This window comes from Mytilus edulis, chromosome 2, assembly GCF_963676685.1.
Source record: "Mytilus edulis chromosome 2, xbMytEdul2.2, whole genome shotgun sequence".
Classification (NCBI taxonomy): Eukaryota; Metazoa; Mollusca; class Bivalvia; order Mytilida; family Mytilidae; genus Mytilus; species Mytilus edulis.
The window spans coordinates 56,799,539-56,813,563 of NC_092345.1; the positions used below are offsets into that span (position 1 = coordinate 56,799,539).

Consider the following 14,025-nt stretch of genomic DNA (forward strand, 5'->3'; position numbering starts at 1 on the left):
TTCAGTGGTTATAGTTAAATTTTTGTGTTTTGGTCTGTTTTTCTCATACTATATGCAATAGGTCTACTCTATTTGTTGTATGGAATGATTGTAAGGTGTGCATGTCTAGCCGGCAGATGTCATGTGACTTTGACCTCATTTTCATGGTTCAGTGGTTATAGTTAAATTTTTGTGTTGGTCTGTTTTTCTCATACTATATGCAATAGGTCAACTATATTTGTTGTATGGAAGCATTGTTAGCTGTACATATCTGCCTGGCATGGTTCATCTGACCTTGACCTCATTTTCATGGTTCATTGGTCTTTGTTTAGTTATCTTGGTTAATGTTAAGTTTATGTGACAGTTTTTAATAAAGCTTTATACTTTAATAGGACTATCATCATAATATCAATGATTAATAAATAAGGCGAGACATTTCAGCGTGTGCACTCTTGTTGAGATTGTGGTCTTTTTATCTAATACTATATGCCATAGGTCAACTATATTTGGTGTATGGAAATATATGATGATCTTTATGTCAGTCGTTCAGGTTTTATTTGACTATGACCACATTTTCACGCTTCATTGCACAGTGTTAAGTTTTTGCGTTTTGGTCTATTTTTTTAAACTATAAGTAATGGGTCAACTATATAATATGTTGTATAGAAGCATTGTTAGCTGTACATATCTGCTTGGCATGGTTCATCTGACCTTGACCTCATTTTCAAGGTTCATTGGTCTTTGTTTAGTTATCTTGGTTAATGTTAAGTTTATGTGACAGTTGTAATAAAGCTTAGCTTTATACTTAGGACTATCAACATAATATCAATGATTAGTTTAGAAGGCGAGACATTTCAGCGTGTGCACTCTTGTTTAATTTTATTTAACGTTTAAACTGTTTGACTTTGAAATTGTATTTCAACAGTGTTCCTCTCCAACACTCTTTTGCGCTCTTTTGTTTGAGATAATGAAATGAATTTTGATTATATATTTATTTTGTAGTTTAATTTATGTCAAACAGTTTTTTATATGTCCATTCCATCCAACCAGGACTAAAAATAACTTTACGTAGATTCTGTCCACCTCATGTTTTACAACATATTTAGAGGTGAAAATTGAGATCATTTACTTAAAATGTAAAATGAATAACTGAAAGCAAGCCTAATATGAAAACATTATTTATGAAAAAGGAGAATAAAAATAAACTTAGAAAACTGTGGAAAGTCATAGTCTTGAGTTTGTAAGTGGCTGGTACGTGATTGCATTGCCATTTCATGATGACTTTGTGGTCAAAACTGTCTGAATAAGATTACATGACTAGTGGTATGATACACCAGGCATTGGTTGTTACAGCTACCTATGATTACAGGGTGCTTTGTTTACCTTCATACTTGTTAAGGTACAGGACATTTCTCATGTCATATCTACCTATAAATAGTTATTCTTTTTTTCTCTGAATAGCAAAGAGATGAAGTCATAGTCAACATTGGGAATGGAAACAAAATTTGTAATATTAGGCTTTTCAATTTATTTGTATTTTAGATCAATTGATGATTGATTGGTTTAATTGATGTCTGCTGAACCTCCAGTTGATATATATTTGGGCTTTTCAATTTATTTGTATTATAAATCTATTGATTGATTGATTGATTGGTTTAATTGATGTCTGCTGTACCTACAGTTATGATAGTTTAAAACTTTCTTGCTTAACACAAAAAAATGTGTTCTCATTTTCATAACACAAAATATGTGTGCTCATTGCCCATGTTTGATTAAAATATTTTGTTTCCCCAAATACATTTGTTTATTAAATTAAGTCAACATCCGTTTAACAGATTTAATTGTACAAGATTTAAGAGTGTTACATGAAAAATTCATGTACATTTGAATACCAGGGAATGAGTAAATTAATTTTGTGTTTCATTGGTAAAATAAGAAAAGAAAAAAATCACCTTTTTTCTATTAACCGAGATCAGCTACTTTCTGGTATTCCCCATTTACTGTAAAACCCAATTCCCATTAGAGATCAGTTATTTTTGGCCAAGATGTCACACTAATTGAATAAAAAGATGATTACATTTAAGTCCACATGAAATAGATTTTCTGAAAGGATGATGTGTACTTGTAACAAAACTGAAGAGTTTCGTAACCTATATATATCCAATAAAAAAGGAATATTGTTATATTGCAAAGTACAATGTTTAATTAAACATGTCAATAGGTCAGTCTGCATCTCAGTAACACAAGTTTAAAAAAAGAACATGAAGTAGAATTTAAATCAAATATTTTGAACATGTTTCAGACTTTGTGATTTCATTTATACAAAATCAATGAACATCTCATTCATAATGAATGAATTTATCAAGAATCATCTTCCAAAGGGATGTACTTTATAATTCTGCATCAAGTTCATATCCATTTAGATATCATATCACGTGTAATATAAATTTGCGATACATGGATATATATAAGGTATTATAGTTATATTAAAAAAAATAAAAAATGACTTGTATCATTAGCCATATAGAATGATGTAAATAGATAACTGTTGTAATATCCATATGTGCTGATATTTAAATGATAATAAACAAGACCAGCATGAAATTTTTTTTTAAAAGACCAAAAACCTTAGGAAATATCAAAGAGGTTATATTGAGACAACATAAATGCTAACCTCCTTGGTGAAACTATATTGGGATTTTAATCTAACCAATATAAAGTTTATGTGCTTAAAAAATTTAAACTTTTCCTTGAATATGTTCTAGATATTTGTCAAGTATATTGACCAACTTATTGAATGTCATTCAATGTATGTGTCCTTGATAATGACTAAATTTGGAAACAATGTAAGATCAATGTAAACGTGACAATACCTAAGGACCTTATTATTTTCTTTTTTTGCTGGGTACCATAGAATAAGATAGTGTGATACTACTTTTATTATAGCATTATTTTCTTTTTTTGCTGGGTACTATAGATTAAGATAGTGTGATACTACTTATATTATAGTATTATTTTCTTTTTTTTTGCTGGGTACCATAGAATAAGATAGTGTGATACTACTTTTATTATAGTATTATTTTCTTTTTTTTTTGCTGGGTACCATAGAATAAGATAGTGTGATACTACTTTTATTATAGTATTATTTTCTTTTTTTGCTGGGTACTATAGATTAAGATAGTGTGATACTACTTTTATTATAGTATTATTATTTTTGCTGGGTACCATAGAATAAGATAGTGTGATACTACTTTTATTATAGTATTATTATTTTTGCTGGGTACCATAGAATAAGATAGTTTTGAGGTACCAGTTTTGATAAACTTAGTTGATGGACATTTTTTTATTGAGTCTGAAAATAATTATCATCAAAACCATGAATTGAAAACCCCATAAACTAACAAATGATTAAAGTCATATGAAACGAGTGAGTGGTGAAAAATAATGTTTTTCCAATTCTTGAACCAATGCATGTATATATCACAAACTAAGTCCTCTGTGCACGATTTTATCATTATTTACGCAAATATATCGTATAATCGTCAATTTTTTTTCTCTCTGTCTGTTATGATTTAACAAATATGGCTGCTCATTAAATGCCGTGTTTTGAAGCCGAAGTTTACCGATTGTCACCTTATAGTAAATAAATAACAAAAAGCATGGGTATTGAGCATGTGCTTAACATGTACAATCAGATAATTGTTTATTTTAATGACATATTCATGCGTATTGCGATCACCGGATTTTTACAAGGAGGGTTACGCTCAGCTCACTATGCATACGGAAAATATGTCGGCGAATTGCTTCCTGGAAGCAAGCAATTAAAAATAAGTAAACTTCTTCTAAATGTGGACAAATTGAAGAATTTTCCTCAGAAAAAAGTATATGTACAAAAGTTTTATAATGAAAACTATCCATTTAGTTATAAAAAACAGATGCATATTTTTTTTTAATTTGAGGTTTCATATGACTTTAAATATTGTAACACAAAGAAAAGTACTCCCACAAAAAAAATCACACAAAAAAGAAGACAAATCTGTAGTCAAAGTACAAAACAGTAGAAGTAAATTAAAATTAAAAAAATAAAATAAGTATGGTGGGACCTATTTCTGTCTCCCCACCCCCCTTTTGTGGTATAAATTATTCTTCACCCCATTTATTTTGCTATGTCATTTTGTTCTATTTATTGTCTTTATATCATGTCAAAAAGATCTAAGTGCAAGATATAAATCTGTCTAATGAAGGTTATAAGTACGAGGAAGATTTGATTTACATAGTTCATACTCCATATTTAAAATAAATCATCTTCTTCCCATTTGATGTATGTATAACTAGTGTATTTGTCTTGTTTTAATCATTTCCCAGAGTTTTGTTATATGGTTTCTGTTATCCTTTGATACATATGTTCTAACAGATCCAGAATTACCAGGAAAATGAAGCAGTGTTTTATAAATTTTCCCATAGTGGGAAATGTCGTCATACACATCCTGACCAAAATCTGACAAATCAAAAAATAAGTCAGTACTTCCCTTTAACAGTGGGGTCTAAAAATAGGTTTTTTTTTAGATTAAGGTACATTACAGTTTAATCATTACTTAAGTATTAGTAATAGCAAATGTACTAGTATCCCTATTCTTAATCAATATTTTAAGACTAATTATCTCATAAATAATGATTAGTAGTAGTACCATGTGACATGGCATTTATCCATTCATAGTTCAAACATGTGAATAAGCATGCACATGCTCTGAACTGTTTTCTCATTCAAAGGGAAATCCTCATTTACAGGTCAAGGTTGTTAACAGAAAAATAGGACAACTCAAGTCACTGTTTATTCTTAGGGTTTATAACAAAGTGAAAGTTGGTTTTACTGAATGAGAAAATGATAATTTGATTGTTTAAAGGATTTATTACATACAACTGGAGATGATTGATGTTAATAATCTTAGATCTGTTTTAGGGTAAATATAAACCATTTGTCTATCCACTTTATTTTGAAGTATAAAAGTTACAGGACATCAGTACTTGTTATCCTATTATAATATTAAAGTTTCAAGTAAAATTTAAATTCTAGCTTTTTGCTTTGTTACATAAATATAAAATTATGTAGCAGTAAACTGTAGCAAGTGAAATATTCAACTGTTTCATATTTGCCTTTGAAAAATTCAGTCCCTTTGAAAAATTAAATCATGGCAGAATAATTTGAATTCTGTGTAATGTTGTCAAAATCTGTTCCTATGACAATTTTTTGGTGAAATATTTCTAAGAAATCGAATATTATATGAGTATAATGACAGAATTTTATAAAGAGAAAAAAAATCTGTTAATTCCCTACTTTAATTTCCCAAAATTCATCTGTTTAGATGTAATATCATGAAGAAATAACTTAATACCTTTACAACTGAACTGTTTCTGTAGAAAATATGGTAAAATGTATACATAGTAAGTTGAGATAACTTAAAACAAGACATTGGGATGAATCATTCTGTATCTATGACATTATCAGACAGATTCTACCTAGTCAAAATACAAGAGTCTTTATTATAGACCTTATTTTACTTTCTGACTTTTATGCCCCATTTATGGTCATCATGTTTTCTGGTCTGTGTGTCCGTCCGTCTGATTGTCCCGCTTCAGGTTAAAGTTTTTAGTTGAGGTAGTTTTTGATGAAATTGAAGTCCAATCAACTTGAAACTTAGTATACATCTTCCCTATGATATGATCTTTTAATTTTAATGCCAAATTAGGGTTATTATCCCATTTTCACGGTCCACTGAACATAGAAAGTGATAGTGCAGATGGGGCATCCTTGTACTGGGGACATATTCTTGTTAATACCTGGCCTAGCAGAGATCTCTAAAAACATGGTGGTCTGAAGGTTAGACCACTGAATTTTTCGAAGGACCAACACAACTTTGGTATTTTTCAAGAATAATAATAGTGAAGCCCTATATATTTTTTTCAAGGACCACCTTGTAGAAAAAAGATTTTGTGACCTTTGGCCTAGGACAGAGGTTAAATTATGTTTTATTGTCTGTGTGTCTGTCTGATATTCCTTTTAATCAACCTGTATCTGGCAAAAGATTTTGGTTAAGGTAGTTTACAAGGAAGTTCAGGTCGCATCAACTTGAAACCTTAAGTTCACATTGTCATTTGGACATGAACTTTTAAAATTGTATGCAAATTTCAGTTCTGGTTGACTGATCATAGAAATGTAATCATGTTATTCACATATATATCTCAAGTTGAAAGTTTTTGGTTAATGCATTTTTAATGACATGAAGTTGTGGTCATATCAACTTGAAACTTAGTACACTGTTATTCATTCTGATGTGAACTATTTAAATTAAATGCAAAGTTATGGATTTGACCCTGATTCCACAGTTCGCTGAACATGGAAATTGGATAGTGCAAGCAGAGCATTATGTCATACATATGGAAATATTCTTGTTCAATCATGGAAAGGGTAATGATTGAAGATTTAAAAGCACTGTCATGTCAGCTCTTGAAAACTGATAATTTCAAATGGCATCATAAGAATCCCTACTTTAAAGTTGTATTTTGAGAGAAGGAATGATTTGCCCAAGCTAATAAACATAATCTAATATTCTTTTGGCCTTATAAAACATTGAATTATAGTTTGATTGGTTGTCAGAGAAAATTTAAGAAAATTTAATAAATTTCATTTGGCTGTTGATTTTGTTATTAAATCATTTGACTGCCTTATTTGAAACACTACTATGTGATTGGGCTTGTGTGTGAATATTTCAAAATTACAATAATGATTTGTTAAAAAATGGCTAGTAAGTTAGTAAACATAGTGTTTTGCTCATTGTTTCAGGTTGTACTTTGACCTTTTGTTGCATAAATCCAGTCCTTTGGTCTCTGAAGGATAGTTTTCTCTTTGGCAAATTATGACATCATATAAAATAGTTTGTGAATGCAAGTGTTTTTGTAAACTTTAACTGATAGAGTTAAGATTATCAACAGAAACAATAGTGTTGCAACCATACATGACCATTGTGTATTGATTTTTAAATGAGCACCCATTCTTAACCTTTGTGTATTGATTTTCGAGTCTGTATTAGCACTTAATGTATAGTTTCCATATAATCCTAGTCCTGGACCTGATAATTTCACATTCCAGACAATGATTCAGTTTTTTGCACTAAAGTTTACATTACAATTTTGGACCAGACTGGTTGTTTCAGATAAATGTATGTCTAGGTAAATTGTACATACATTTATCTGAACTAAACATTGTAAAGGTAAACAGGATACATGTCTGTCTAGTTTTAAACTATTGGAGCATAGAGAACAGTAAATTGAATTCTAATGGCTATAAAATTCAATGTTCTCAAATACCTTTCACTGAGATAATATTTCAAAAATGGAATGTGATGTAAACAAGGTTATAGGTGAAATGATTTTGTTTACTAATTGTACAAGTTCAATATAATCAGAATCAACATTACAAATATACCTATTGCCAAAAGCATGATACTATTTAAATAAAAAAAATATAGCAAACTGGAATTCATTTTTGTTGTCAACAATTCCACCTGACCTCCAGTTTTCATCAATATTTTTAACTCTTCCAAAGGTGTTCCTAATAATACAGTTGTGTACCTTTAAGTAACATTATAGAATTTTTTGAGGCTCATTTTCCTTTTTCAGCAATATTTGGTTTATATCCAGCATTTATATGGATGGTCTGATGGTGGTATACCAACATAAGATGTGAGAGATGCTTGATTCCATCTCATAGCTATGTCAAATCAAAAACTTGAAAAATTGTATTTGCTGCTTCTAAGCAGCTGGATAGGATGACCTTCTATCTGTCTTTTGGGTTGTCAGCTTGTTGTCTAGCACAACTTCTTTAAAAACTATCTGTATGCCTAAGAGCTTAGTTTTTGTTTACTCAATGTTTGCAATTTTATTTTATATTTAATTATTCCTTTTTTTTCAGATCTGGCAGTGACAATTCAGCTAAAAATCCCAGAATTCCTTTGTCATATCTTGTCGCCCTGTTGCAACCGTCCAACATACCAGACACACTGGATAGAGAGGCGTCATCAGCACCGGATCATTCCGGACGAATGGCGGTGACGCGTGTTCCGACACCGCCACCGCCAGAAATGTCATGTCCGGTAGCAGAAAACTGGTGTTACACACAAGTAAGTCTTATGGCAAATGACATTTTTACCTTATAAATCAAACCCCAAATTTCAATTGGTTCCATTAAAGTTTGTTTTATGAAATCTTCACTGAAACAAAAATTACAATAAAAAACAATTGGTCAGTGTTATTTTTAAAAGAAAATGGTAGTATAAGCCAAATGGTATAGTTACCTGGAAATATTTAGCTGATTTTCAATGTAAAGTTGAAATTAGTAATGACAGATGCATGTGATTTGTTTTTCAAGTTTGATATTTTATGGCCATTAAATTTCAAGAAAATAACATTCTGAGCCCTTTCGCAGCTATTCATAGTTTATATTTGCCTAAGAAAATGATTTTTGCACTTAGTACCAGTATAGATACTGTCCAGTAGCCTTGGATAAATAACACATTTTTCAGTACTTCATCTTTTTTTTTTTTTGCAATGTTTTGTGGACTTCTTTAATTATTCTGGACACATAGTGTTGTCTGATTTATCTCGGATTTCGAAAGTCACCATGTTTTCTTCCCACTCCCCTTATTTTGCAATAATTTGACATTTCATTTTGAAATAGCAACATTTTGTTATAGTGCTACAAAGTAAGCCAATTGGTTAGAAAGGTTAGGATTTCTGATATTTTAAAGATAACTAATGGATTTTACTACTTCTCTGGTAACAATTTCATCTTCACTGAAGAAAAGAGTACCAGTGCAAAAATGTAATTTGTCTGCTGATGTGATTCAGGTCAATGTCTGGAAAATAAAATTAAGTATTCCTTTTTTTTCTGTTTTTCATGCATTGATGGACAATTATTCAGCAACAAGGCTGCATCTATTGAAAATGAAGCACTTTTTTTCATATACATGTAGATTATATTAAAAAATGGAATAATAATATTCAACAATTTTTTTCAGTAAAAGAACTTTGCTCAGTTGCTTTTTTTTTTAAATCATTGGTTATGATGGCAGTCTGATAAACTTGACTCCTGAAATCATCTCCTTTGTTGTAGTAAATACATGTATATATGTAACAAGAACTCACAGAAAATTACAGAAGTGTACTTTAATATGAATGCTTTGAACTTCTGTTATATTATCTGAATGCTTTGAACTTCAATGATATTATCTGAAAGCATTGACATTCAGCATAATATATTTTGTACTTTAAGCTAATGTTATGATTAACCATATTAAAATATTTTAAGGAATCATAGCCAAGAAATAGCTATAAATACACTGTCTTCCTGTTTGAACTGACTCACAATTTTAGTATTAAAATTCATTTTCATATTTATAATTATACCCCAACCCTAGGCTGCTCTAGGAGAAGGGGTTATATTGCAATCCCATTGTCTCAGTCTGTCCTTTTGTCCAACGAATATTTTAGTTGCACTTTTAATAGGTACTGCTACTAAGTTTGGGAACAGTTTGACAGCGATGAGTTGCATTGTATAAACATTTTTATACGACCGCAAATTTTGAAAAAATTTTCGTCGTATATTGCTATCACGTTGGCGTCGGCGTCGTCGTCGTCCGGCGTCCGAATACTTTTAGTTTTCGCACTCTAACTTTAGTAAAAGTGAATGGAAATCTATGAAATTTTAACACAAGGTTTATGACCACAAAAGGAAGGTTGGTATTGATTTTGGGAGTTTTGGTCCCAACATTTTAGGAATTAAGGGCCAAAAAGGGCCCAAATAAGCATTTTCTTGGTTTTCGCACTATAACTTTAGTTTAAGTTAATAGAAATCTATGAAATTTTGACACAAGGTTTATGACCACAAAAGAACGGTTGGGATTGATTTTGGGAGTTTTGGTCTCAACAGTTTAGGAATTAGGGGCCAAAAAAGGGCCCAAATAAGCATTATTCTTGGTTTTCGCACAATAACATTAGTTTAAGTAAATAGAAATCAATGAAATTTAAACACAATGTTAATGACTACAAAAGGAAGGTTGGTATTGATTTTGGGAGTTTAGGTCCCAACAGATTAGGAATTAGGGGCCAAAAAGGGACCCAAATAAGCATTTTTCTTGGTTTTCGCACCATAACGTTAGTATAAGTAAATAGAAATCTATGAAATTTAAACACAAGGTTTATGACCATAAAAGAAAGGTTGGGTTTGATTTTGGGAGTTTTGGTCCCAACATAATAAGGGGCCCAAAGGGTCCAAAATTAAACTTTTGTTTGATTTCATCAAAATTGAATAATTGGGGTTCTTTGATATGCTGAATCTAACTGTCATGACTGTGTATGTAGATTCTTAACTTTTGGTCCCGTTTTCAAATTGGTCTACATTAAGGTCCAAAGGGTCCAAAATTAAACTTAGTTTGATTTTGACAAAAAATGAATCAATTAGGTTCTTTGATATGCTGAATCTAAAAATGTACTTAGATTCTTGATTATTGGCCCAGTTTTCAAGTTGGTCCAAATCGGGGTCCAAAATTAAACTTTGTTTGATTTCATCAAAAATTGAATAAATGGGGTTCTTTGATATACCAAATCTAACTGTGTATGTAGATTCTTCATTTTTGGTCCTGTTTTCAAATTGGTCTACACTAAAGTCCAAAGGGTCCAAAATTAAACTTAGTCTGATTTTAACAAAAATTGAAATCTTGAAGTTCTTTGATATGCTGAATCCAAAAATATACTTAGATTTTTTATTATGGGCCCAGTTTTCAAGTTGGTCCAAATCAGGATCTAAAATTATTATATTAAGTATTGTGCAATAGCAAGTCTTTTCAATTGCACAGTATTGCGCAATGGCAAGAAATATCTAATTGCACAATATTGTGAAATATCAATTTTTTTTTTAATTAGAGTTATCTTTCTTTGTCCAGAATAGTAAGCAAGAAATATCTAATTGCAAAATATTGTGCAATAGCAAGATTTTTTTTTAATTGGAGTTATCTTTCTTTGTCCAGAATCAACTTAAATCTTTGTTATATACAATATACAATGTATATTCACTTTTTACTACCAACTGATAAATTAAAATAATCTTTACCATTCAGTGATAACAAGCAGTTTTTTTACATCTTAATATTTTATGATGTATTTAAATGAGTAGTTATTGTTGCAAACTCCATTAGAAATTTTAATTGAGATTAGTTTTGGAATAAGGGAAAGGGGGATGTGATTAAAAAAATTGGGTTCAATTTTTCTCATTTGAAATTTCATAAATAAAAAAGAAAATTTCTTCAAACATTTTTTTGAGAGGATTAATATTCAACAGCATAGTGAATTGCTCTAAGAGAAACAAAAATTTTAAGTTCATTAGAACACATTCATTCTGTGTCAGAAACCTATGCTGTGTCAACTATTTAATCACAATCCAAATTTAGAGCTGAATCCAGCTTGAATGTTGTGTCCATACTTGCCCTAACCGTTCAGGGTTCAACCTCTGCGGTCGTATAAAGCTACGCCCTGCGGAGCATCTGGTTGGATCATCAGACACTTGCTTCTTGTTTGCCAATGTTTTGAATTTTTCAAGGATTACATCACTTGGGTATAGAAATATCATGGTCATTCATTTAGATCTCCTGTTTCAGCAATAAAACCCATGTAAAGTAGTGTGTCTGTTTAGCTGTGTGGGATTTATAAATTTACAACCATTTCCAGTTGGAAATGAGACTCTGTGAGGAGCTCCTTTTTGCTCTGTTGAAAGGTAAAATTTCTGCCCCTTAAATTTATCAAACCCACATTTGTAAATGGTAGTCCAAATTTCCAACTTTTCATTCTGGTTAGAACATAGATAAAGTGTTTTACGTTGATTAGTTTCATCCTGAATATACTTGAAATATTTGCCAATTGACATTAACACAGGGACTTCATATTTGGTGGACAGCTTGGCAATAATGAATATTAACATATATGAAAAGTAAAATTACCAAAATACCTAATTCCAAGTAAATTTCTAAATTGAAAGTCTCTAAACAAATGGCAAAATCAAAAGCTCAAACAGATCAAAGGAATGGAAAATAACTGTCACATTCCGAACCTGGTACAGCCATTTTCATATGTAGAGAATTGTGGATTAAACCTGGTTTTATAGCAGGTTAAACCTCTCACTTGTGTGACAGTCATATAAAATTCCATTACATTTCACATTTTTCCATTATTAGTACTGATTAGCATGACTTCATAATTGGTTAAAAGTGATGACTTTTACTGTGTGTGAGTTTCAGATTTGTCAAACACAGTAACTTCATCTTTTCTGACATTCTTTGAGGTATGCTCAGTGCAAAAAAGAAGCCTACTTGTTAACCTGTGAAAACTAAGTAGCAATCGCACTTGGGTGAACTGGTGGAAAGATAAAAAGGTCTTCAATGATTGTTTAATTTGGTCCTTATAAAGCAAAATAAACAGTGTTTAAGATATGAGTAAAGTCTTAGAGAGGAAAGACACATGTGTAATGATTTTGTGTCATGATTTGACACCATATCTTTTCTTTTCATTTTAAAAACTGTGGACCTGCAATTAGATATGGAAATTTCCCTGATAAAATGCAATTCTAAATGTCTGAAAAAAATATTAGTTTTATGTGTCCTTTAAGCAGATTGTCTGATGAGAAATATATATGTCCCTACCACTTACCAATTATGGTCTGTTGTTTGAAGAATTAAAGTATCTTATATCTGGCTGCATACCTATTATTGTCTGAAAAATCTTTATAGCAGTTAGAAGATTTAAAAAGATCAAAATAATGCCAGAAATGGGAGAGAAAAATAATAAATGAGGTCAATTGTACTCCAAACAAACTCTCAGGACATAGTATAGATTGATGTTGGAAATGAAACTGTAGAAAAATAGCTGCTCCAGAATAGTTCTGTTAGCAAAAGGTTTCTAGGTCATATATTGATCAATACACTATAATTTTGCCACTATATAATTACTTAAATGTGATCAAGTTTGTAAGCCAGTAATTGGTTTCATGGAGAATAAAATCGCATGTAAATCAAATAATGACTAAATATAGTGATTACTTTAGGTGAAAAGATGATAAATTTGAAGTTGTCACCTAAAAAACTAAAATCAGGCCATTTTGTGTTTGTGAAAATGTACTGAATCTATAATAAGCCTCTAAATGACCTTTGGTTGAACTTACACAAAAAACAAAATGATACAGCTGGTTTTAGTGATATCTGTTGCTTACCTGGAAAACAATTATACCTGTACAACATTTCACTCTGTTTTACCAAAAAACTTGCTATAGGTTGACCACAGCACAGCTGATACAACAATTAAGCAAATTAGTGCAGTCATATGAAGAGATTTTATCAAACTTTCTTAATTTCAATTAATCCTCTAAAAATAAGTCCTCTGATAAATCACATCAGAAAAATTGCCGAACTGAGGTGGGTTTATTTATTAAAAGTTTTCAACTGGGTAGATGTAAGATACAATTTTCTAAAGATTCCTTAAAGTGTACTTATAAAAGTAGATCAGCTTAAAGGAAAAACTAGGTCACTTTTATTAAAGTTTCCTTTTCTATTGATATTGCTTAATTTCTTAGGGATGAGATGGTTTTTATTTTTTGCATTTCTTGCAGTCAGTTTAATATAGAGTTTTAAAAAAGAAGGTTTTGCATCTTTTCTGGACCTCCCTGTTTGTTTAGATGTCAGACTTGAAAGCAGGTGTGCACTCAACATCTTTCAGGGAAACATCTATTCATCTTACTTATGTACTGAATATAGTTCATAAATTATTGCAATTAATAAACACATATTTTCTTTGAAACCCTAACAAGACATTTTTTACAAGTTTTAACTGTAAAAACATCTGTTTGAAGTACACGTACTGCTGAGCTTGACAGATGATGCACAGCAGAATTATTAATTAATTAAAAAATTCATAACTATTTTAGATGCAGTTTATTTCTTACAATAC

At 30.7% G+C, this 14,025-nt stretch overlaps 1 protein-coding gene across 3 annotated transcripts in view; it reads left to right on the top strand.

Annotated features, from left to right (window-relative positions):
* The window catches only part of LOC139512481 (speckle-type POZ protein-like), a 64,705-nt gene that overhangs the window by 37,074 nt on the left and 13,606 nt on the right, over positions 1-14,025 (top strand). For 2 of the 3 annotated variants that reach the window (XM_071300114.1, XM_071300112.1), the window contains exon 2: positions 7,949-8,156. In XM_071300114.1, coding sequence (XP_071156215.1) covers positions 8,079-8,156 — 78 coding nt within the window. In that variant the 5' untranslated portion in view covers positions 7,949-8,078. Of the gene's footprint in view, positions 1-4,692; positions 4,941-7,948; positions 8,157-14,025 lie in introns of those variants that run through there. The other variant, XM_071300113.1, reaches the window with a different exon arrangement.